General features: G+C 38.4%; 1 protein-coding gene across 5 annotated transcripts in view; it reads left to right on the top strand.

The window, feature by feature from the left end:
• The window catches only part of CAPRIN1 (cell cycle associated protein 1), a 38,138-nt gene that overhangs the window by 7,516 nt on the left and 4,218 nt on the right, over positions 1-26,404 (top strand). For 2 of the 5 annotated variants that reach the window (XM_048483293.1, XM_048483290.1), the window contains exons 3-18: positions 677-739; positions 1,457-1,543; positions 7,231-7,469; positions 7,569-7,651; positions 11,727-11,864; positions 12,542-12,594; positions 12,679-12,765; positions 14,951-15,106; positions 15,517-15,625; positions 16,779-16,840; positions 21,322-21,432; positions 21,962-22,111; positions 22,308-22,461; positions 22,981-23,175; positions 24,037-24,137; positions 25,077-25,140. In XM_048483293.1, the coding sequence (XP_048339250.1) occupies positions 677-739; positions 1,457-1,543; positions 7,231-7,469; positions 7,569-7,651; positions 11,727-11,864; positions 12,542-12,594; positions 12,679-12,765; positions 14,951-15,106; positions 15,517-15,625; positions 16,779-16,840; positions 21,322-21,432; positions 21,962-22,111; positions 22,308-22,461; positions 22,981-23,175; positions 24,037-24,137; positions 25,077-25,140 (1,852 nt within the window). The remainder of the gene's footprint in view (positions 1-676; positions 740-1,456; positions 1,544-7,230; positions 7,470-7,568; positions 7,652-11,726; positions 11,865-12,541; positions 12,595-12,678; positions 12,766-14,950; positions 15,107-15,516; positions 15,626-16,778; positions 16,841-21,321; positions 21,433-21,961; positions 22,112-22,307; positions 22,462-22,980; positions 23,176-24,036; positions 24,138-25,076; positions 25,141-26,404) is intronic. The other 3 variants (XM_048483295.1, XM_048483294.1, XM_048483292.1) reach the window with 3 other exon arrangements.

The raw sequence follows: 26,404 nt of genomic DNA on the forward strand, positions 1-26,404 counted from the left end.
GCTGTGAAGAAGTGGCATATTATTTGTGCATACACAAATTCACAGTTTAGACAACTGCAAAACCAAGCAACTGTGATAAATACCTTCTGTTGCCCAAAATAATCTTATGGAAACTCTGGATGAGTATAGCATTGTGAATGAATTAATGGACTTCATTTACCTGAGTCCTGAGGGGATAGGGCAGGATATAAATCCAATAAATAAATGAACAAACAAACATTTAAACATTGAATAAATTTGCATCCTCATGCTACATAATTGAAAAGTAATGATGGTTTCATAATGAATAACCTTTGGACTGCAATGTGTCTTAAATAGAAAACTATCTTTAGATAGATTTTTTTCTCCAAAAGCATTTTATTTTAAGGAATCCAATTTACATTTTAAAATTCCAACAAACAAATTCATTAATTTTTATCTACCTGCTGATAAAGTGAGATTGGGCTTTTCCTGTGTAACTTGAGATCAGAAGCAATCTGAAAATGAATGTATGAACTGAATAGAAAGAGAAGCTTCTCAGGAACTGTGACTGGTGCTTAAGATACACAGCGTAGACTTCTGGGGCATCCTCATACAGTTGTAGCACAAATATATGACCATCACTTATTTGCATTAAAACTTTAAGTATTCATATACATTTATATATATACAAGGTTTGGATTTTTTCTGTTTCCAGGGCAAGCTTGATGACTATCAAGATCGAATGAACAAAGGAGAACGCCTTAACCAAGATCAGCTGGTAAATTAATTGATTTGTTAGTGCAAGGCTCCTTTGTTTTAAGCTTTGTTTTAGTACATTTTGTATTATAGATGTAAAGAATGGGAAAACATATTTGCTGGAGAGGTTTTTTTAATAGAAATGTGTTGTAATCAGATACCCACGGTGTCATAGAAAAGCAGGGAGTTCCCTCAAGCTATGAGGAAAGAAAACAGCATGTGTTAGATCTCTTCTGGTATGCCATCATTAAAAACATTGGAGGTAGGTAACCAAATGGTAATACTCTCAAGGTCTCATTGTAGCTGTTAAGAATTTTTCTTGTCTGGTTGCAAACTATTCCTGTGTTCTACTCTGTGACTCCCTGGTTTCTGTCAAGCCTCTGGCTATTTATGTGGTTATGGACCAAGCAGGAGTTGAATGGCCTTCAGTGACCATCAGTTATGTACTGCCTGCTTGGATGGATATGGGGGGGGAAGCAGTTTGGAAACTTGAAATGTTGCCAGAAAATATGTATAGTTTTTGTAGAATCTGGCAAGAAGTGACCTTGGTAGGACTGCAAGGTATATTAAGAGAAGTAACAGTTCTGTCACTGTCTTGCCAATGTTGTATAAAAATAAAATATCTAAATTGATAAAGATTAACACTTAAGAATTGACTCAGGGTTAAAGTCATTCAAAGACTCTAACTTCGCTTTATTGCCCTTTAAAGAGACACAGTTTGTTTTCTTCCTCCCTGCAGGATGCTGTGTCCAAGCACCAAGAAGTCAGCAATAACTTGGAATTTGCTAAGGAACTACAGAGAAGTTTCATGGCACTTAGCCAGGATGTAAGTAGAAAGTAGATGGTTCAGTTCAGACTAGCCATTAAGAAAAATTGTGTTTGGCAGTAAAGATATTAAATGTCTGTGCAGAACTGTATATACGGTATTTTGTATTTAGTATGTGTGTAGTTTCTATAAATCCATTACAAAAGGCAAATTTCTCTGTGATATTGTACATTCCTTGTTGCTCTTGTCCATTGTTCCAGATATTTGGTTGTCTGTCCACCAGGAGCAGACAATTTTACAAGGAAAGATTTGACCAGGAGCGGACTAGATGGATATCTCCTACATGTTCCCTAGAGTCAACAACACTTTAGTCAGTGGTGAACAGAGAATCAGTATCTGCATAAGCCAGAAGTCTGCAGCCTTTTATAATTAAAAAAAAGTCAGAATTCTGAGAAAAAGTTTTTATAGCCCAAAATAATGATGGTTGGGAATTTTTCATTAGAAAATAGAACACATGAAAAGTCAGAATAATTAATAAATATATACAGGACAGTGTTTTTGAGACTGCATTTAACTGATTTACTTATTTATTGGCAGTCTTAATTGGAAATTAAATTGTGACTTTTTGTGAATTTTTAAAATTGTTACTTATAACTGTTACATTGTAAGCCCCCTTGAGTTCTTCAAGAGAGAAGAGTTGCTAATAAATGTTTTAAATAAATAAATATGTGTGAGTTTGCACTTGGATTACTAGCAGCAGTTCATTTCTGTTATTTGACTTCCTGTAAATAATCTGTAGAAAACCCTTTAGCACTATTCCCTTTACATAATGGTTATTCTAGCATCCCATCTCTCCTTCTTACCTATCTAGTGCACCATAACTTAAAGGTTTGGTTTTCTTTTTCAAAGTGTTAGATTTGATTGCATATTGAGTCATAATTGCAAATTCCTGCTGCAGAGAGTGTCCCAATTTGGTCTTCCCTACAGCAATTAATTTATCTCAGAAGTAGTAAAGTGGGTATATGAGCAAAAGGGAGAACATGAATTTGTAGAATGTTCTTTACTTGTCTATTGTCTCCATTGATACTTATTCTCTGTGTAGCCTATTCAATTGTATGTGCTTTGCAGTGATAATTGAATATGAAGTATTGGTAAACATGATTGAAGTGTGCCTTTTCGAAACATTTTTTGCAAGTCCAGTAGTGTACATGGACACACAGTTCAGTACATCAACTTTGATTGTAATATACTAAAATATTCTATTGCAGGTCTTAATTTGCGAATACTGGGAAATAACCTACAGACTCCTACATATAATTAATTTATATAATTATGTTTAATTATATAACATATAATTATAACTATAATTTATTTAAACATAATTAGTTTATGTAATTATATTTAATCAGTTTATATACTCCTTTTGTATCCTACCTGTCTGCTGTTGTGTTCAAGGCTGCTCACAGTTGACTTCAGAATAACACAGTATGTTAAATACAATTGAAAAGGAAAGGGGGAGAGGAAAACAAGCATATTTACATGTTAACTTTTAGATGATGTATGTCTGTTCCATAATGACTGGATGGAATTTGCTGTTGCATGAGAGCATTCTTTCTGGTACTGATCAGACTGTAATCAGGCTAACTTGTTTAAGGCGCTGAAGCAAAATTTAGTGAAGAAACAGCCCCCTTCCTTACCTTGTTACAAGGGAATAGCTTTTCTTAAGAATAACTGTGCTTTTGTTCAACACAGCTGATGAAGAGTGGGAGGCTGAGGCTCAGTCTTTCTGTTTCTGTGCTTGAGATGTTAATAAGGCTGAAAGTGGTTTCCTGGCTGCAGTCACACTACTTTTTCTTAATGATTTCATGTTTACTTAATGCAAGTTCTATAGGCTTCTTAAATTTAGGCTAAAATATATTGGCCTTACATTAACTAGTTCAATGACTTTATAAGCTTCCCCTTGCTTGGTACTGTATTAAGTCAGCTTATTTTAACATGGATTAAGGGTGTCACAATACACTGTATAATGAAGTAAAGGTGTTTGTAAGGCATAGACTGCATTCAGATATCACAGACAAGCCACTACTTATTTATAATGTAAACAAGCCTGAAGTTGAAGACTTCCTAACCAAAATGGGTTGTGATGTCTGAATGTGGAACTGTAACAAATGGGGGATGGTGGGATTATATTATGTAACAAGCTGGTTTGGCGATATTGCTGAAATTGGATATCCACAATGTGGTAGATTGCAGAACCTCTAAACAGGAAGATGGTTAACCTCTGAAGGGTTCTCAATGAAAGGGAGCATGCAAAATTAGAGACTTTAGGTTTATGTTGCAAATTGTGTTTTGTGTGTGCTGTCTGCACATAGTCTTTTTATCACTTGATAGGGGGTGAATACATGAGATGAGATCCAGTTATTTGTCAGTGGAAAGAATGTGTGAATGCAACGGTCTTCTCAGCCCCAACCCACAAATCTGTTCAGATCCTGGTAAAGTTGGTTCCTGGTGTGCAGGACACATGTGGACTTAACAGCCAAGTGTGTTGTGGAGGCTGCTCTTCTCCCGCTTTTGTCAGTGGAACTCTGTTAGTTCCCATGGGTCTGGTGACCCTGGGATAAACTTCCATGAAGTCCTGAGGGGCTACAGGAGTGAGGGAAGACAGTAAAAATCAACATTTCTGGCACCTTTTTCTGACTTTGCTAAGGCCAGTGAATGAAATAGGCATTTTTAGAGGTACTTATCCTGATAATAATTTTGATTCATCTGTCATACCCTACATTTCTATATTAGTAATAAGATTAGGGCGGTGATCTAGGAGCTTTGAACTACTCTGTTTATTCAGAGGCTTCTCTGTTCTCTGCTATGAGTAGGGAAATTTCCCTTCAGTTGTAGACCATTTCTGTTTACAGAAGGGGTGAGCTTTGACTCTTCAAAGCTCATGCAGGAATATTTGTTAATCTTTAACAAACTTCTATTTTGTTTAGCTATAGTAGAGAATCATGGCTACTCCTCTATAATATTCTGAGTGTCAGTTAAGTGTAATGAGAAACCATGGCTTGATTATACTAATCACAGTTAATTGATTGTCCTAGTCCACGCCATCACACTAAGGCGGATTCTGCACGGGCCGTATACAGCAGAGTGCAGCCAGTAAAAACACGGTTGCGGGGGAGGACTTTGCACAGCTGGCGCTGCTGGAGCAAAGCCGCAACAGCCTATTTCCCCCACAATGGTGGTTTTTGTGACTCGCTAAATGAGCAAGTCTTTTAGAAAATGGTGGTGTACAGCCGGTGCTGTGTGAATGGCCAGGCGGTAGGTGCTCCTGCTCCAGCTGCGCTTGTGTACCTCTTTTCTTGCCTCTTCCTGTCTGCGTAGCCACACAGGTGCAGGGGTTGGTATCTGGGTCCCACAAGATGTCAGCTTGACCATGGGGGTTCATGGATCCATTCCTGCTTGGCTATGCAGGACTGGACAGCTGACAAGAAAAAAACCGCCGGGCTGCATGCAATGGCCCAGGGCCCGGCCAGTTTTCATGTTGGCCATGGGGCACCTGGCCATGCGATTTCTCCGGGGCAGCTGCGTTACCATTTACACTGGCAGCACTCTACTGTATACAGCCGTTGTGGAATCCGCCTAAGGCTTAAGCTATGATACGAAGCTGATTTATTAACTGTTCCTCTTCACTATGGTTTTATGTTAGGCATGAACAAGGTATCCTGGCTTAATTATCTTTATTTCACTCACCAGTCCTCAGTGCCTGCACTGCCTGTAGAGTTGCCTGCCATTCTTGCCTTCACCTGACCATTGCCAGCACCAGACCTTTAGTTCTGAGTTGGCCTTGCAACAGCCTCTCTCCACACTGTCTCCACTCTTAAAGACAACAGTGAAGCAAATGAAGGGGAGAAAAAACAAGGCTAATAGAGCCCTTATTGTCTTACAGCTCCATCCAAGGGGCTGGATGCAGAGTCACAGCTGCTCCACCTTGCTGTTCCCAGAACGGTTTTCTGGCAGCACGGGGTGGCAAAAAAAGCACATAAAAGTCTTGTCGCTTCTGGAAAGCTCCCGTTGGACTTAATGGACTTACGCCACTGAAAAGGTAGCATAAGTCCAATGCCCCGGGTGCTGGCTTTGCAGAGGCCACGACTGGGTAGAAGTCAACTAGTCTTGACTCCCCCAGCCATTCATCTGGACTGCCCCTGCTATACTGGCAGCGGGGGACGCAGGAATGCTGGTGCTGAGCGCTGTGTTTGACTGCCATGCAAGTTCACAGCAGCTGCCCGCTCCACTGGGACAAGTGGCCAGGGAAAGGAAATCTGCCAGCGTTGCCCCACATTGCCTCCAGCAGCGGATTCACCCCTTTGGATGGAATTGTATGTTTCCTGTCCTCAATTAGCATATTTATTTATTTATAATTTATTCTTATTTATTCGTAGTATACTCCACTTTTTTCACTTGGACTCAAGTTTCAACTAACACAAGTCTCCCATTTACATTTATTACACTGTGATAGTGCCTGGAGGAAGGGGGGGCACTGTATGGAGGGAGAGCAAGGCTCCATGGCCCCGGCTCTACATCTACTGTAGCTCGCTTCATAGCTGCTAACCTGCTGCTGTGTCTCCTTTGCTGTAAGCTAGCATGTAGCCTTTTCCTGCGTTGCTCCTGGAGCTCTGGAGACGGGGGGCGGGGGTGAGGGAGCTGTCAGGGTCCCCTCTGGCTCTGTATCAAGGGGCTGAAGAGTTTTGCTGGGGAATCTCAGAGCGTGGACCTGACTGTGGATCCCAGCCTGAATGCTCTGCCTGAACCTGAGGACCTGGTCTTGCTGGAACCTCTGGCTGCTCGGTCTCTGCATCTACAGGTAGTGCCTGAGAATCTGGACCCAACACTTCTCTATCTGAGTTCCCGTTCAGACCAGGGGTTCCCGTTCAGACCAGGCTGAGCCATAATATCAGCTCTAGTAAGGGCACAGGGGGTCTGTTTTTGTTGACCATTGGTTAGCCTCCAAGAGACAGGTGGATAGTTTAGATGTACATAATAAGCATCCTAAAAAATCAGTGCAGATTCTAATAAAAAGTTGGTATGAGTAATACCTTCTTCCCAGAAGAACTGAATGATTGGGCACACCCAAAGCATATGCTTAAGGGATGAGTTTACAATACCAGAAGTTAAGCCATTTTACTCAATCCTTTACTAAAGAGTAACTGTGGTGTCCAGGAGCTTATGAAACTCTAACTTGTGCTTGGCTTTTCAGATAGTATTACAGATATGACTCAAGTGTGTAGTTGAGGTTGGATTTAAAAGTTTGTCTAGCCTTTATTTTATTACATAAGTGGCATGTGCAGTAATAGCTTTGTTCACCAGCATCCATAGGAAATAAGGGTTGTTGATTTACTGAATGTGCTTGTCAACAAAGCTTTTACCTGCCAGCAAGAGGGTAGCAGCGGCAAATGGATGGTCTGACTCACAGCCTCCTTATTGCTGCTGTCCAGCAGGTCAAGCGTTGGTGAAGCAGATGGGCCCCAGGTTTAACTGCAGCCTGCTTAACATTGGGCCTGCCCTTTTGCCACTGGACTGAGCCCTGTGGCCAGCAACAGCACTGAGTATGAAACAGGTTGTAAAACAGGTGCTGGGCGAGTTAGATAATTGAGTTTCTGGTTAACGAAGTACTGTCCAAAAAAAGCTTTTTCCCTCTGAAAGTAAAATGAAGTCCCAATGGTTTTTAACTGTACGTATTTTTTTCCCACTAGATTCAGAAAACAATAAAGAAGACAGCTAGACGAGAGCAACTAATGAGAGAAGAAGCTGAACAAAAACGTTTAAAAACAGTACTTGAATTACAGTATATTTTGGACAAGTTGGGTGATGATGAAGTGCGCAATGATCTAAAACAAGGAACAAATGGAGTGCCGGTATTAACAGAGGCAGAATTGTCAACACTAGATGAATTTTACAAACTAGTTGAACCGGAACGGGACATGAATGTAAGGTATTGCAGTAGATTACGCTAGTGAAGTAATCTGTTTAGTTCTTTTGCACTGTTCGAGTTTTGAGATATGTTATGCTTCCATTAATATTTTTGTTGAAGGTTGAGTGATCAGTATGAACAGGCATCTATTCACCTCTGGGACTTATTGGAAGGAAAGGAAAAACATGTATGTGGAACGACCTGTAAGTATACTTTCACTTTCATAACAATAGACCTAAAGCATTACTTCAAATGCCAAGCTGTTGGAATATTCAGACTAACTCATTTTCTGTGTCACTAGTTGTATAGAATCTGAATAGTTAACAAAATGCAAATTTACAACATACTGTTTTCAGTGCTGATGAAACCTTATTCAGCTTGTACATCATTATTGCGGAGCTGATGGTGCTGAAGAACACTTTGCTTTCCAGAAACTAGATTATTAGAAGACCTTTCTAAACAAAATTTTACTTCATGTGGGGAAAAAAAGTAGATGCTTCCTATTCATGCGGAATAAATATTACTAATTGATATCTGGAGGGAAGATCCTGTAGCATGTATTTTAGAGGAATCTAGCTGAAGGACCAGTGTGAACGTTGGGCTCTCACATGTAGTCTGCAGATGCTAAACTAGCCTATTATAATCATATGCAAACAGGAAATGGTTACCTTCAGCAGTGAATAAAAAAACAAGTGCCTTTTAAAGAATTCTTCAGTTAGGAAAGTGAAGTTGATTTTTGAATTACTATTAGTATTGAAAAAAAGTTAGCAGGATAATTATAATTTAAAGGCTACAAATTGAAAGCACCAGAACATGTCAAATATTGAGGTTTTAAATGTGTTCCCACAACACTTCTCTGATAGTTATTAGGCAGTATGAAGTCCTCCATGCCCTTTCTATGAGGTGAGCTTTCTCTATGGCTGTGTCCGTGATGCAGAATGGGCTTCCTGGGAATGTGAAGAAGGCTCCTACCTTCCACAGATTTCGAAAGCTTGTAATGTCAGATTTCTGGTGTTCTTTTGGTGGCCCATGAGTGGCAGTTTGCTTTTTTTCATTTGTATTTGTGATGGTAGGTATTTGTACTTTTGTTTAAATTCGATGGAAGCCATTTTCCATCCTGTTGATTTGAATAAAAGTGGGACATGCACATTAACAACATTTTAAAAGCATTTTAATAATGATTTTTTTGTCTCAGCTGTTCCGTATCTTTGTTGAAGTAATTATAAGATTTGTCAGCAATCTGATGTTTAATTTATTTTAGTGTCCATGGAGTCTTTAGACTAGAAATGCCTTATGACCAATTTCTCATTGTCTATGTGTTAAGATGAGGGTTTTTGTAGGAAGACTTAGCTAACTTTCCCAGTTTGATACAAACACAGGAGTTGACATGATGGATGAGACAAATAGTCTGTTTAACTTAATATTGGTTTTCTGGTTGTAGCCAGCTTTTAGATGTCTAACAGGATGTGGCACTGATACCTGTCTGGTAGTTAAACACAACCATCTTGTTGGAGCACGTGTCATTGGAAGCTGTTTTTTGTTGTTGTTGTGACTTCACATCATTGGTCGTCCATGTATGTAATATAACTGGCCATGTCAGAATTTGACCAGAGACTGTTGAGAAAACTCAGCAATGACGGAATAAGAGGGGAAGTCCTCCTATGGATTAAAAACTGGCTGAGAAACAGGAAACAAAGAGTGGGTGTAAATGGGAAGTTCTCACAATGGAGAGATGTCGGGAGTGGTGTCCCCCAAGTAGGGGTGGGTAGCGTGGTGGCCAAGTTTGCAGATGATACCAAATTATGTAGGGTGGTGAGAACCACAAAGGATTGCGAAGAGCTCCAAGCGGACCTTGATAAATTAGGTGAGTGGGCTCAGAAATGGCAAATGCAGTTCAATGTAGCAAAATGTAAAGTGATGCACATAGGGGCAAAAAATCCAAACTTCACATACATGCTACAGGGGTCAGTGCTATCAGTCACAGACCAGGAAAGGGATTTAGGCGTCTTAGTGGATAGTTCCATGGGAATGTCAACTCAATGCATGGCAGCTGTAAAAAAAGGCAAACTCTTATGCTGGGGATCATTAGGGAAAGGAATTGAGAATAAAACTGGCAAAAGATTAGTCATGCTCCTTATATAAAGCAGTGGTGCGACCGCGACTTGGAGTACTGTGGGTTCCAGTTCTGGTTGCACGTGATCTCAAAAAAAGGCCGATATTGAGGAGATAGAAAAGTGCAGAGAAGGGCAACAAGGATGATTGAGGGACTGGAGCACCTTCTTCCTATGAGGAGAGGCTGCAGCGTTTGGGACTCTTTAGTTTGGAGAGGAGGCGGCTGAGGGGGGAATTGATTGAAGTCTACAAAATTATGCATGGGGTAGAAAATGTTGACAGAGAGAAATTTTTCTCTCTTTCTCACAATACTAGAACCAGGGGGCATTCATTGAAAATGCTGGGGGGAAGAATTAGGACTAATAAAAGGAAACACTTCTTCACGCAACATGTGATTGGTGTTTGGAATATGCTGCCACAGGAGGTGGTGTTGGCCACTAACCTGGATAGCTTTAAAAGGGGCTTGGACAGATTTATGGAGGAGAAGTCGATTTATGGCTACCAATCTTGATCCTCCTTGATCTGAGATTGCAAATGCCTTAACAGACCAGGTAATCGGTAGCAACAGCCGCAGAAGTCCATTGCTTTCACATCCTGCATGTGAGCTCCCAATGGCACCTGGTGGGCCACTGCGAGTAGCAGAGAGCTGGACTAGATGGACTTTGGTCTGATCCAGCTGGCTTGTTCTTATGTTCTTGTGTTCTTATGATAGCACTGACTGATGTAAATCAGGCTGTGTGAGAATATTTTTTGTGTGTTTCATAAAATGGTCATCGTTCAGCAGAAATTTGAGTTCTGTGTACAGGTTTCTGTGGACTTGTTCATTGTCTGTTTTCATCTTATTAACCACACTATTAGCTTCTCAATATAATTGTTCTTTGTTTTACATTACATGGAAATAGAGACTCACTATCTGTCATGTAAATTGATGCAATTGACTATGAGTTATCCCCTCCCATATAGCTGAAGAGCCCTTGTATCATGGGATCCTAACAATCCATCTATAATTAAGATACATTTGATTTTGTGCAACTACCTATTTAACAGACCTCTTCATACTGAGAATTTTCGAAATGAGAGCAGGCAGCTCCTGCAACCATTAACTTATGTCCTTTTGCGCAGGAAAAGTGGATGACTGTGCCACTTCAGGTCCCCACTGTGCAGACAAGTGAGGTATAAATGAAGTAAATAAATAACATAAGATTAAGGGCAGTGGTTTCCTTTTTTATCTGCTGTCTTCAAGCATCATTGTATGTACACCAGTCAGACACTTTCCCCTGTTTTACCTTTAGTGACCCTACAGGGAGTTGCACCTCCATTTTCAATTTAAACATTTATGTTTGGCATTCCTGTCCAATTAGAAGTTTCAGCTTAGCTCTGTCACAGCTCCTTTCCTTCATTTAAAATCAGTAGTTGGCCAGCTAGCTGTCAGAATGGCAATCCTTCTTGTTTTTATTTGTTTATTTTATTATTAGGTTTTATATACCACCCTACCCCCGGAGGGCTCTGGGTGGTGCACAACATAATTTTAAAACACATTTTGTTCGAATATGTGTCAGCGTCACAAATTGTGCACTTATCGCCAGGTCAGATATGTTGATGTGGTAGTAGTTGGATCATACTTTCACACAGCACTATGAACTAGTTGGTGGTGGTACAAACATCTCCCTGGGTGGGGTGGAAAGTGGCTTATTGATAAAAGAAATTACACTACTCTTTTAGGCTATTATATGGTGTGATTTGTCTGTCTGCCTCTTAGCTTATATTGACATGGCCACAGAGAGCAGCAATAGGAGTTTTCCAGGTTCATTTCAGTGATCCTGTGAAGCTATATAAAATTCACCAATTCCATAATGCAACCCCCCCCATGTTTAATAGGCCCTATGCCAGCATATAGGCTCTGATAGGATTTTTCTCTTAAATAAGCACAGAAGGGCAAACATTTAGATCTCATGAATACACATGCACTTATTCATCCATTAATCCTACAAGAATGTGTTAAAGAATTTGAGGCTACAGTGTAGCTGTATTAGCATTCCTATCCATTTTAAATATTTTATATATCTATTAAAATTACATGGAATAATTTGTTAAAAGTATTTGATACAATTAATTAAAAAGGAGGGAAGCAATTGAAATCATTATCCTATTTTTTTAAAAATACAGATAAAGCCCTAAAAGAAGTCACTGAACGCATTCTTCAAACAACTTACTTTGACAGTACCCACAACCATCAGAATGGATTATGTGAAGAAGAGGAGACGGCCCCTGCGCCTGCAGTGGAGGATCCTGTTGCAGAAGCTGGTAATTCAGAATTCTTATTACTGTGCATGTTTATTCAGAGAAGTCCCATATTGGGAGTTAACTACCAAATTAATATGCATATAATTGCCTCCTTATTCCAATTTATATTCATATTGTATTTTTAATTGTAGTTAATTGCTGGAACGAGCCACAGAAAAGGAACATATCTCATTCTTGTAGACCTGACTGTATCTGTGATACGAAATTGCACTTCTGAGTTCTCTGCGTTGTAGAACCTTTGTGGGAAATTTGTAGCATAGACTTGTGTGTCATTGATATCATGGCCAACTTTCATAAAATGAGGCTTATTTTGTTATGTGTAAATTTTGAATTCTTAATACCTTAGTTGATTTTCCTGTACTGAAATAAAATGTACAAATACTGATTATGCTGCCAGTTCCATGAAGACCTGCTGGTTTTCAGTTTAAATTATTGCAACTACAGTTACTTGAGAGCCTATTTCACTTTCAAAAATTAGACGGCTTAATGATCTTAAGTCTGCTAAAATTAATGTAGCGTCCAAATGATGTCACAGCTGTGTTTCTGAACCTGCTGAGCAGAATGGGGTTTACTTTTTCATGATCTTTAATATAGACATAAGAAAGGGGTACATTTGCAATATTATAATATGAATATATTTGTTACAGTTTGCCTAAAAAGGTCTGTTCTCCTTGCAGAGCCAGAGCCAACAGAAGAATACACTGAACCCAGTGAAGTTGAATCAACAGAGGTATTGTTGAGTGGAAAGATTATAGTCACCTTTTAAAAGTGAATGCTACTGTCTTACTGTTGTACTCTCTTACTTTTATTTTAGTATGTAAACAGACAGTTCATGGCAGAGACTCAGTTCAGCAGTAGTGAGAAGGAACAGGTAGATGAGTGGACAGTTGAAACTGTTGAGGTAAGGTGTTCTGTATGCTGTAGGTAAAGTTGCAATCATTTTCATTCCGTTGTCATAACTGGTATGCAGCTGTAATCTAAATAGGTTTATGGTGTAGCTAGTGTGAGCTGAAGTTCGTAGAGTCAATATAGTCAAAAGTTTCTTTTCTATTCAAGTATACGGATTCAAAGGAAAATCCTTAAAGTGAACATCTGAAGGATTTGGAAATTAGCTCATAAGGTTATTTTTTCAATACTAGTTTGAAACTGTAATATTTAGTCATACAGTTGGTGATAGTTATTGAAGTCTTTCTTGTATTCTTACAATTGACATCACACAACCTGCTTTTCAGATTGTTTTGATATCAGTTGGAAGTAATGTATCCATTTAGAAGACTTTTTCAAGTGTGTATGAACACAAAACTTTGATCAATTTAACTTAGAATAGAAACTAATAGATTTGTCTACTGTTGTGTCAAATGTTCTTGCTTGTGAGAAGAGAAGGTGCAAGTATCATCCAGCTGGAGCATATTTCTAGTCATTTTGTTTTGCCCACTTTGTCATTAGTATGGGCACTGGAATTGTACACAGAATGAGCATACTTACTCCTAAAAGCGGAAAGCATTTAATATCTGTAGTTTCGAGACTATCCATCATGAAACTTTGCTTATTTCTCTTTAAGAAATTCTGTCACTTAATCATGAAGTTGCAGGGTAATCTTGTGTGTATGTGGAAGTTTTGGAAAAAAACCAATTTATTTTAAATCCTAATTGTTGAGAGCAGTGGAATTACATTTGAATCAAGTAAAGCTCTATAATACAAATTATATTACTACTATAAATACAAATTATAATACAAATGTAATATTATCTATGCCTTTTATTGTACTATTCAGTTTTTGTTCCAGTCCTTCTCTTCTGCTTGGAATACTAATTATGGATTTATTTGTGCTTTATAATTTAGTTCTGCAGACTGGAGGTAGTATGTAATAATGTTAATTCCCTGAATATCTTAACCTGTCTGTCTTGGTTTAATGCATGTGGCACACAATCATGAAACGTACCTTGGACACTAAATCATTTGAGCAAATGTTCACTTTCATCGAATCTGTTTGGTATTATGTAGACTAATAATAGTAGCTAATTGTGGCTTGAATCTTAAGCCTTTCTCTCTGCTGCAGAGAGTGTTCTTCCAAGCACAATACCCTGTTCAGGATAAAGTTGACAGGAGATTTGTGAATTCGTCCATCATTTCTTGGACTATCTCTGTTCTTGAATTCTCCACGGGTTCTAGTGCCATTGGGACAGATCTAGGTAATCACTAGGACCCAAGCTGAGAATTTTAGAACAAAGACGGTCCAGGAAATAGTGGATGAATCCACAAATCTCCTGTCATCCTGAACAGGGTATAGGAGTTTCCAGTCATGCATGATTAGTCTTTCAATGAACCAGAAACTAAGTGGAAATTGCTAATCAGTAGGGGATCATTTTTGCAACAGATAGGGGCACAATGGAAGCAAATTGACAAGATCCAAGTCATTGATAGCAAGCTATGACTTTGCTTCATTTGTACTATGTACAGATCTAATTGCTCTTAGTTGAAAGAGCATTATTGAACTTGTTACCGTTAAAGTAGTCATGAATCAAAATGCAACTGGAGAAGACGTGTTTGAAAGTATATTAATGAGGTCTTATACTAAGGAAGTACCAGATCAGTAGCCTTATCATGTAAGTTACTGCTGTTGCTGTGTTTAAGAGAGTTGGCCCAGCAAGAAGGCTGCAGTGTGAGAAAAGGGAACAGAGTGAACATGCTAATCTAAGCAATCAGTACTGGAGAAAATATGGACAGTTAGTTGCCATTTTGGATAAATTCTCTTTTGATCATTATGATGATCATACTTAACCATTTGAACAAAACTTCCCAGCCTCAGATTTACAGATTTAACATGTATTGATGTTTACCTCTCACTTGTTCTTGTCTTTAGCCAAGCTAGAGAAGTAGTACTTCTAACATCAAAATCAACCTTGTGTTAGTGAGAAGGTTGCCAAAATTGTTTACTTTGTGATGTTTAATATTTAATACTGCTCCCCCTCCCAGTTTTTTTTATATATGTTACGAATTTAGCGGCTTGATCATCATAGTGGGCCAGTACTAAATGTTCTGACAAACTGACATATTTTGACCCTTTCTGATATCATCTGATGTAGGTTGTAAATTCACTCCAGCAACAACCACAGGCTACATCTCCTCCAGTACCAGATCCCCATACGCTTACTACTGTGGCTCAAGCAGATCCTCTTGTTAGGAGACAACGAGTACAAGACCTTATGGCCCAAATGCAAGGCCCCTACAACTTCATGCAGGTATGTAGTTTCTTTTTACAGATGCTCAGTAGTTCACATCCAAGGCAACTTTTGAGCTAGTGGAAAACAGTTCTGTTCTTGCATGGAAAGAGGGTTCTATGATTTCCCTGAACATCTACTTCAACGTGCTGTCTCTCACGCTGCACCTCATTGGGGCGGTTTACAAAATTAATTAATTAAATTAATTAAAGAGGCTTTTGGGGGAGGCACAGGAAAGCAGTGTCAAGAGGAATCTATAGCTTAACATCAGTGTATCATGTAGAAAAACAGAAATGTTTTCACTTAGTATTATACCCTGTGATCTAGCCATTCCCATTGATTTCAGTCAGAGTTGAACACCTGGCCAGTTAGTACTCTGGAAGAGACTTTATTCTCATGTAATATGCTTGAGTGTTATCTTCATTATCTAGGATTCCATGCTGGAATTTGACAACCAGGCACTCGATCCTGCTATTGTTTCAGCCCAGCCCATGAATCCAGCACAAAACTTGGACATGCCACAGATGGTTTGCGCTCCAGGTTTGTAATAGTAAATTGTACCTAGTGAGAGTATGACAATAGTTGAACATAATTCACATAAGCCACATTGCTAAATATTAAAAAAAAAACTAAATCTGGTGATAGTGAATATGTATTTAGATCTTTTAATAAACTTGGCTTGTGTTATTACATGAAAAGTGTTTGGTAAAGTGTGTATGTTTGTAGTACATGGTGTAACTGTAGTGTTTGACAAGAATCTGAGATACACATGTTGAGATTCCCACTCTAGCATGGAAGTTTGTTGGGTGACCTTGCGCCACTGATGCTCTCCTTAGCCTCATATAACTTACAGTGTGGTTTGTTGTAAGAATACAGTGAAGAACAGGAGAACTTGTAAGCTACTTTTGTCCTCATTGGGCAACCCTATCAAAACCTTAGACAGTTGGGGACAGCTGCTGCTGCGGTATTGCTCTGCTGCCTCCAGAAGGCTTTCAGGTGATGCAGGAGGCAGAAGAAAAACAAAAAACCTCTCTGGTGGTGTGAAAGCCCTCCATATGGCTAAATGAACATGCCAGCCTTTGTGGTGGTGCAATTCTGGGGTGCCAGCTGCAGCGCCTATGACATGAAAGCCTGGGTGGGAACCAACTCTAGTCAGCCCCACCTCAAGGCACATCCCAACCCACCCTACCCCCTGTGCTGGCATCTGATCAAACAGCAATGTAGCTTTTCAGCAGCTGCCATCTCTGGTGTTTGCTGCTCAAGGGTGGCCAGACACTGATGCATTTACTCCCTGTGCTGGTGGGGCTGCTCCTTATATGGCAGAGGGGGCAACTCCACTGGCGTGAGGCCACAGCACTCCCCAAAATTCTTCCACCTTCCCAGATGGGGCTACTAAATAGAAATAGTGTTGCAGTTATGTTTTCAAATGAAGTACTAGGCTGAACTATTGTTCATAATTTGATTAATGGCTTTGCCGCTGTTGTACATTTAAGAATATTCATCAAAAACAAAACAGCAACCAACTTTTGAAGAGCTTGATATTATCAGCTGATCTTGCAACTATTGGTTTTGAAACCCAATGTGGAATATTATACAAAAATGATGATATACAACACAAAACTATTAGAACTAATACAGAAGAATAGTAGTTAATCCCATACAACTTAATATTGTAAATATTCTGTATTTTCAGTTCATAGTGAATCCCGACTTGCTCAGCCTACCCAGGTTCCTGTGCAGTCTGAAGCGACACAGGTAAGAAGAATATCTTGCAGACTATGATTGTATGTGTGATAAAATTGAAACTTTGAGAAGTTAGCTTAAATGTAGTGTTTATAGATGGACAAATCCCTGAATACGAAATGAAATTTAACTTCAGAGTCTTTCACATTCCTGTCCTAGAAGATTTATGTGAAACCACTAATGGAAATTATAAGCTTTGATTATTTCAGATCACATTGTCTTCAGTTACTTCTGTAGGGAAGTAAAATAGCTAAGGACACACATATCAAGAGAGTCTTGTGGGAAGAATAGCAGATTTGAAATTATATGTTGACCATCAGAGTATAATATATTGATGCCTGTTATGGAACAGATCTGGGTGGGTTGTTACATGATTACCCACAATCCTTATAAACTGACAGTATTGAGCAATGTACCAGTTATTCAGGAGAGATCATTTTGCCCTGCATTCTATTTAAAATGAAAATTAATGTGCATTTATTTCTAGTCCGATCAAATGAAGACTAAGGCTTGCTTCATATAAGCACTACCCATGTGGGTAGCTACTTGCAATATAATTTGTGGATGGGGTTCTATGTGGTAGGCCCAGGCTTTCAATGACAGTATTACATAACAATGAAAATGTTAAATATCCTTGTAAGTTTGCTGAACTTGTCCATTTTCCAGTTTGCCTTGCCTGTAGATACTTTGTAACATTATGTCTAGCAACATAGGCAAATGATTACATTAGAAAAAAAGGTTTCCCCCCTGCTTCTTATAAGCCTTTTAAATTTTTTTAAAATCTATAATATTTTTGATACAGTCTTCTTGCTACAAGTTATATTCTAATTGTATTTTCTCTGCTGTTTCTACTGTAGCAGTAATTTAATTATTTTGCTGATCTAATGATTTAGACTCAAATAAGGGCTCAGCTAAATTAAGATATTAATCTGTGAAGGCTTGAAAAATCCATGTTCCAGAAAATATGGAAGCAAAAATTTTATATTACGCTAGTAACAGGAAAGTTTGCTAATTGATTCATTTTACAAAGTTGACACTAATTTAAGGAATGCGCTAAACTATATAATTGTGACACATACACACCCCCACTAGTTAATTCATGTTCACTGAATTAATGATTGGACTTTAGCTTAGTTCCTCCACCAGACACATGATAGAAACTGGTACCTGTTGGGAGCTGGAACTGCGCGTGTGCTCAGCAGTGTGAAAGTATTGTCTTATGTGAGTTGTGTAATCATGCATATAAGTAGGCAAACAATTTGTTCGGTTTATATGATTCTTCTGCTTCTTTGTTCCAGGGAAAAAATCATATATTATATTGCATATATTGTAAGTTTGTTTCATCAGTTCATGCAGACTGTTCTGTATGGTTATGTGCAAACATGCTCTCTGTGTCCAGTATTACCCAATCACATAAAAACATGATTGTGAGCCAAAATGTCATAATCAGCTTTAAATACTTGTACTTTTGTTATGGCTTACTTCAGCTATTCTTTTTATTTCAGATTTACTGTATTTACTCCAGTGGAAAACTAGTTTTTTTCTCAAAAGGGGGGAGGTTGTTTCGCATTTGCTCAAAGCATCTAACCACATAAAGCTCATAAAATACAACTGGAAAAAACCCAACAAAATAGTGCAGAGTGAACCAACAATAACCGCCACAAAAATCATTCGTAATTTAAAACAGCAACCAGTAAAAATAGTAGTGTAAAAGCAGCCAGCAGAAAAAAACACATGGGGATAAAGAAATGAGATGAAATTAATTTGTTATCAAAAAACTGATTGCAGGGTGGCAAGCAGATGCTCCTAAAGCAGGCCCCGAAAATCTACCAGCGTTTGAACTCTGGTTATGAACCTAGAGGTGAAGAACCTAATTGAAACTATGAGGGCAGGTAAAGCTCCTGATAGTGATTCAATATCAGGGGATTTATTGAAAAGGAATATGGATTGTTGGGTTCTTGTCCTAGCCTCTTTATTCACAGCAGTTGACAGATCGGGAACAATTCCAAAGGATTGGAGTGTGGCAATAATAGTCCCCATCCATAAGAAAGCGAATAGGAGAGATCTCTCTAATTATAGACCTGTTAACTTACTTCGTATAATAAGCAAGTTGTACACCAGACGTTTCCAATGGAAGTTCAGAGGTTGGTTAGAACAGGAAGGCTGCCTAGCCATGGAACAAACTGGTTTCAAGAAGGGAAGATCATGTATAGATCAGTGTCTGATTGTAGATCATCTAATTGCCAAATGTTCCTCAAAAACCACAGTTTCACTTTATACAGCCTTTATAGATTTAAAATTGGCCCTTGATTCAATATCCAGAACTAGACGATGGGATAAATTGGAAGCTTCGTCCATAGATAGACACTTCTTATTCTTGATTAGAAGGCTATGTGAAAACATCTATATTAGAATAAGATGGCATCCAAATGGTCAATTGACAGAGCCCATAAGAACGGGGTGTGTGTGTGTGTGTGTGTGTGTGTGTGTGTGTTTGTTTGTTTGTTTGTTTGTTTTAAAGAGGGCTGTGTTCTTCTACCTCTCCTTTTTAATTTTTATATGAATGATATAGTCCCTTATCTGAATAGATTAGAGTTTCATCCCCCCCCCCCCCCCATAGCAGGTAAACATATACCCCTTTTGTTGTAAGCTGATGATACTATTTTACTTTTTAGGACCTCCATGGAGCTTAGGAGAGTGTTTCACACATTTAACCAATATTGTCGTGAGAGCTGTCCTTTTAAGTTCAGTTATTCCAAGACAAAAGTTGTAGTATTTGCAAACAGACCCAAGATTTACTCATGGTACATTGATTCTGTCACCATTCAACAGGTTTTTTCTTATAAGTAGTTGGGCGTAACCTTCCAAGTAGCCATCCATATGAATGCCCATATAGCACAGGGTTTGGCAAAGGTCTAAATGAGTGCGGGTGCTATCCGAAGGTGTTATTAGGGTAGAAGAGGAAGGAATGTGGCAGCAACCATTAAATTATTTTCTATGAAGGTTTTAGTACAGCCTCTTTATAGGGCACCCATCTGCATTGCTGCCAATACATCTGCATTGCTGCCAATAAGATTATGCTTGAAAGAGTACAGTCGAAATTCTTATGAATTATATTTCAAGCTCCAGGAGTCTCAAATGTTGCCAGAGGTGGGCCTGGTTATGGGTGAACCAAGACTATGGTTTGCTGCATTTTCTCTATAGCTGAAATTGTTCTTTTTTACAAATGGTCTTGCTTAACTTATTGGACCTCTTTATTTCCCTATGGTGAAAGGTATTGGAGCATAAATTGAGATATTATGGTTTATCACAGGAACTTGTTCAATCTGTGAACTATATTCAAGCTAAGGCAATAGTTTAAAAGTTTTAGATGTGGAGAGATGTGATATTAATATTAGGACCCCCCTTCATGATATATATTAAGTAAAGTTGAGATGATGCCTTATGTTAAACAGCTAGAAAACCTAGAACATAACAGAATCTTTACCTTATTAAGACTGAATGTTTTTCTCTCTGCCATACTTGAGGGCAGATACGGAAGACTTGTTTTCTTAAAGAGTGTGTCTGTCCCTGTGGTGACGGAAGTATCCAGGCACTGTTTGATTGTAAGATTTATAATAATATTAGGGAACTTTTTGTTAACAATATAATTGCTCATTTTCTGAAGAGAAATAGGAATACTCTTCTTTCACTCATCTTTGCCGACAAGAATTGCAAGATTACTTTCCAGGTCACTAAATTTGGATAGCCAGTATATAATATTAAGAAAACTGCTTTCTTATATATAATTTAACTACATATGTTATAAGGTGATTTTAACTTACCATTTGGAATTGCCCTTGAGTGGTTTTATATTTTTCTGAGACATGGGAACCTTTTATACATTTTAATCCAAAAGTATTTTGTAAGTTTTATGAACTGTTTATTTATTTGTGGTGGGTCAAAGCCATAAATAAAAAAGGAAGACATTGGATAGAGGCACAGGATTATGGATACTGTCATGTGAATGATTTTTTGCGTGTTTTGCACCTTTACCCACTGCTTTTGATTTTAAAAAAAAATTCAGATAATTGAGTATATGCATATATGCCTGCTTACCAACTGAGGCTATACTTCATACATTTGGTGTATTTTGAATGTGTCAGAATTGTGTGCAGAAGTTTTATTGCTGTAGTAATACTATTTTTAATTGCTCATCTAAAATTGTAATTGATGTTATTTGATATTCCTGAAGCTGGAGAATTCAGTTTAAAAAAAGTCATTTACTTAATCTAAATTTGATAAAATTGTTGAAATAGCTTTTGTAGTTATATACATGGGGATAAGATTACCTTTAGTTTTCAATCCCACTCTTTCAGTTTTCCTAGCTATGATTAAATTAATGCTGAAGAATGTTGCTAGCTTAGATGCTCACAAAACCTTGTGAAATTCATATAAAGATTTTACCCAGAAGACCTGGCAGGAGTTTCTGCTAAATCTTAAAACTTTGACAGGTCCCTTTGGTTTCTTCCACAAGTGAGGGATATACAGCATCCCAGCCCATGTATCAGCCTTCTCATTCAACAGAGCAGCGGCCTCAGAAAGACTCAATTGACCAGATTCAGGCAAGTTATGAGACTTCAGTTTGTTTGGCAAGGGTGCACATATTGCATTTCCATAATTATAGGTGAAGGTAACACGTGTCCCTCTAACAGAAAACTAGGCTTTTAATTTTTACTTTTAAGTATCATTTGCTCAGTCACATTTCTGGATTTTATGTATATTTATTATTGTCTGTGTCTCCGGATACTACACATTTACTTCTGAAATGCACATTTGAGGTTTCACACAGCTAATTAGAGGATGAGGAGTTAAAATAGATATTTACTTGACAGGAAGAACACTTTAAAATTGTTTGACATCTTCAAGATCTTATTTTCCCCACATTAATTTCAGCTTCAAAAATAAGGGGAAAGAAACTTCTAGTAGTCCCTTCCCTGCAATATAGGACAAAAAACATTGGGGAATTTCAAGCTAGAGTCTTATCTTGGCCTTAGGAGCCCTTGCTGAGCAATTGTCTTGATTTCCTGATTCAGCATCTGTTGATATTAATAGTTTCAAGATTGCTAACATCAGTCTCAATTTATTTGCCAGGCATCAATAACTTTAAATGCAGACCAGACACCAACAACATCACCGCTTCCAGCTGCATCTCAGCCTCAGGTATTCCAGGCTGCCACTAGCAAACCTTTGCATAGCAGCGGAATCAATGTAAATGCAGCTCCATTCCAGTCCATGCAGACAGTAAGTACAAAACTAGTATTGAGTTTTTACTTTAGATGGCAAAATGTTTGGAAGTCAGCATCCTGGAAAAGTAATGGTTAATTATTCTATGGGGTAGTTTACAGGGTACTTACCATTTCATGAGTTCCACAAGAGTGTTTAGTGAGAGGGAACATACTGTGAATGTATCACAGGGTCCTATTTATTTTTCTTGTAGGTATTTAACATGAATGCACCTGTTCCTCCTGTCAATGAGCCAGAAACCTTAAAGCAACAAAATCAGTACCAGCCCAGTTACAGCCAGTCTTTCTCCAGTCAGCCTCATCAAGTAGAACAATCAGAACTTCAGCAAGAACAGCAGCTCCAGACAGGTACATTTAACAAATATGAATCCTAAACATTTACTTCAAAAAACAATTTTTCAAAAGATGTAGATCAGAAAAAACAAATGTTGGCTAAGAATGTTTTGAATAAAATTTGGTAGATATATGGTGAGAAGCAATTTTACAGTTTTTAAGGGCTATATAAATAAGCAAATAATATAGATTTCAGTTAATTAGTTCATGGTGCGTACCACATCTAATAAAATCATTTACCCCCCTGTTGGTAAATGAAAAGTAATTTAGAGTAACACTGCTAAATATGACAGTGTTATGCTGAAGCTAAGCCCTATGTAGTTTAGGTGAAATTCTGCCATGTTTAGGTAATTCAGACTGCCATGTTGGATTTAATTATGTAAACAATCTTTCTTTAGGTAGGTAAACATTTACTGTCCTACTTGGTGGCTCTTAAGCAGAGTATATTGGTGAGTTAGCTTGATATTCTTTGAATCTTTAGGAAACAGCAGTTATAAATACCAACCTTGTGCTTTGTTGGTTCTTTCATTTTAGTGGTTGGCACCTACCATGGTTCCCCGGACCAGTCCCATCAAGTGGCAGGTAACCACCAGCAGCCTCCACAACAGAATACTGGGTTCCCACGTAACAGTCAGCCTTATTATAACAGCCGGGGAGTGTCTCGTGGTGGATCACGTGGCACTCGAGGCTTAATGAATGGATACAGGGGACCAGCCAATGGGTTTAGAGGTAAAAACTTAAGAACCTTTTGAGACTAATTCTGAATGTGTTTCAGAAATGCAAAATGTCCAGAAGCTTAAGCAATATATAAGCATGCTTTAACTTTTGTTTGTTTGGTTTTTTAAAAAAAAAATCTTATTGCAGAGTGATCTAAGCTTGGGCTGCATTTACTCTGCTGTGGTTTTCAATGAGTAAAGGAGAGGGGAAAATGAGATGACAGTAAAAGATATAAAGCAACTAACAAAGTTGTTTCAGTGGAACATTTAACATAATGTAATCTGAGACTGACTTGCTCCCATTTGTAACCTGCTATATGGCTGTATCTTTTCCAGGGTTTGTTTCTTCCTTAGTTTACAAAAAGCAAGTCTTTCTATTTATTCATAATATGACATTTTATGGGATTCTTGCTTTTGGTGCCTCTTGTTCTTAAATTATTTTAGAATAATTCCTTTACTAAATGTAAATAATGTAAAAACTTGAACATTACTGAAAAACGTGAACACTACTGAAGACATTGAATGGCGCACAGGAGCCCAGGTGCAGTTTAAACACTTGTTCACTAATTATGTGTGAAAAAAGGGTTGTGTGGCATAAACCCAGAAAGGCTCTAGCTTCCTGCCGTCCTGTACTTCATTATGAAGACTTAACATATTCCATTTTAGAGGAACGTTGCTTTGGTTGCCATGTGTATAAGACGCTTACTCCCAAGTGCCACAGCTTTCCCCTCATCTGTGAAATGATTCGTGGATTGCTTTTTATAATATTGAATATTTCCCTCTGTAGAATATTGCTAGTCTGTTGACTATATTCACCTGTCTTTCATAAGGTGTGCAATACTTTTCAGTAAGGTTTTTTCATCCTGATTTTTAGGAGGGTATGATGGCTACCGCCCTTCATTTTCCAACACTCCAAATAGTGGTTACACACAGGCACAATTTAATGCTCCTCGAGACTATTCCAACTACCAGCGGGTAAGTTGATTGAACTGAGAAAAAATTTCTTTACTGAAACAGTTTTTATGAAGCTGTTCAATCTGGATTTTTTTTTACAGCTGATGAATTTTTTACATATAAATTTAATTTGCTAATGAATTAATATTCTGAGTGCAGTATTAATAAAAATAGTTGGTATTTATTTATCTCAGTAGTCAAAGCTCTTTGTGCAGAGTGTGTATTATAATCCTTAAAAGGCTTTTAGGCTGTTAGACCAGAACTGTTATACCTGGAGGGGTGGGGGGGTGAAGGGAGTGAGGGCCAGAGAATGTTTGACCTGAGATTTCATTGTGAATTCATGACTATGGAAGTATTTAAACCAGGGTTTTCCTGGACTCTAGCTCATTCTCTGCAGTCACAGTACTATACCAGCTTCATAGTGTTTTAAACTGATGGTTAAACCTACTTTGTTCTGGGTAAGCACTAGTTTATCATAAGTTTATCTAGTCTGCTTTATTAGATGGGATTATGTCTGATCACTGGCTAGGATCTGGAGAGCCCCATGGATGATTGAAAAGCACTTGTGTATGTGCACATAGGTGTGCATGTGCTTATTGTTAAACAAAACATACCTAGTAGCATCACTTCGCATGTTTTCAAATGGTAGTCAAGAGTAGGGCTGCCAGCTGCCTGGAGAAAAATGTCCTGTCCCTTTAATAGAAACTTACAGGAATTGTAGATGTTGTTGATCTCCATTCCTTGAAAAGCTTTGGCCACCCACTTCCACACATTAAGCCTTTGCTAAGGGAATGGGACATTTTTTCCCACTCTTGTTGGCAATCCTAACCAGGAGGGTTCCTTAACTTTTGGAGGAATGCAATTTGAAGGAAGAGCTGTGGAACACCCTACATGGGCTTTTGAATTCCAGCCAGGGACTATGTACGGTGCACAAGTATTTGGTCTTCTGTTTTATTTCAGGATGGATATCAACAGAATTTCAAGCGTGGCTCTGGTCAGAGTGGCCCTCGGGGAGCCCCTCGAGGTAATATTCAAATGATGAATTTCTGATATGCACCTGGAGAAATTCTAGAGGGTTGCAGACTAACAGGAACATATCCTATATTTCATTTCAAATACTTTTAAATTTCCAAGCCATTTGTTGGAAGCTGCTAATTAACTTTTGAGCTATGTATGGATTAAATTTGCCTGCTGAGCTTTATCTTTAAGGCTACTTGATTATTTTGTACTCTTCACACAAATAAGTCTTGAAAATGTAAGCTTACCCAGTTAGGCGTGCACTTATACCGTAAAAAGGGTTTGGCAGGCTCTTATCCCCTTTTCAGCCTCAATAATTGCTGCATTTGTATCTTGCTATTGCTACTTGAGTTTTAATAAAAGATGCTGTGTTACTTGTAGCCTTTGTGGAGTTCTGTTTTTCTATGTGTGCGTGTACAATACATACTTTTTGCTGTATTTTTATATATTAGAATTTTTTATATTAGAATTTTTAGTATTTTCTATTTTATCCTGTTTGCTGCATTTATGTTTAAACGTGCTAGCACTTCAGTAGTAAAGGCAATCGGCTTGACCTAGTCTTGGGCAAGGCACAACACTTGCTCAAAAAAATCAATGAGGCACAGAGGAAGGTTTGGAGAGGTGATAAAGGAGGCAGTGCCTTTCGTTATAGGCAAGGTGGGGAATTCCATTTGTAGATCTGGTGCATGACTGAATTGAGCCCTAATATCTCTAGTGGCCCAGCTGTTGTTTACAACTCTTCATGAGTTTGATATCTCAGACCTTACAGTGCAAATTTGCTTGTAACCGCTTATTAAAAAGTTGCAGACAGCAGCAGAAAGGTAAAGGAATTTCCAATAACTTTCAGTACCATGTAGCTGAATTCTGAAACATTACTGGAAGTTAGTCTGATAAAGTATTGCCTTTTGGTTCTTCTATGGGACTGGTCCAGCAACATCTGTCCGTACTGGAGGAAGGCAACCCCTGGCACACATGCTGAATACAAGCCTGGTTCTCTGTCCAAGCACCCAAGACTGGAAAGTGCTAGTACTGTGGGAGAAAAGGATGGGCTTAATGCCCATCACTACCTCTTCAATCTACCCAGCCACAGGGGCTAAGTTTGCTCTTAGTGTTTTTGGTCTAGTATAACTGTTGTCTCTTTCCCTCCTATTTGCTGACGCATTCACATTTCACGGGGGGGGGGGGGTGTGCCTATTTGTTATTCCTGTTAAACTTGTGCAGAAAACCTCTTTGTTAATTGCATTTCAATATGTGGTTAAATAATATTTGAA

Source organism: Sphaerodactylus townsendi, linkage group LG02 (genome assembly GCF_021028975.2).
Source record: "Sphaerodactylus townsendi isolate TG3544 linkage group LG02, MPM_Stown_v2.3, whole genome shotgun sequence".
In the NCBI taxonomy this organism is placed as follows: Eukaryota; Metazoa; Chordata; class Lepidosauria; order Squamata; family Sphaerodactylidae; genus Sphaerodactylus; species Sphaerodactylus townsendi.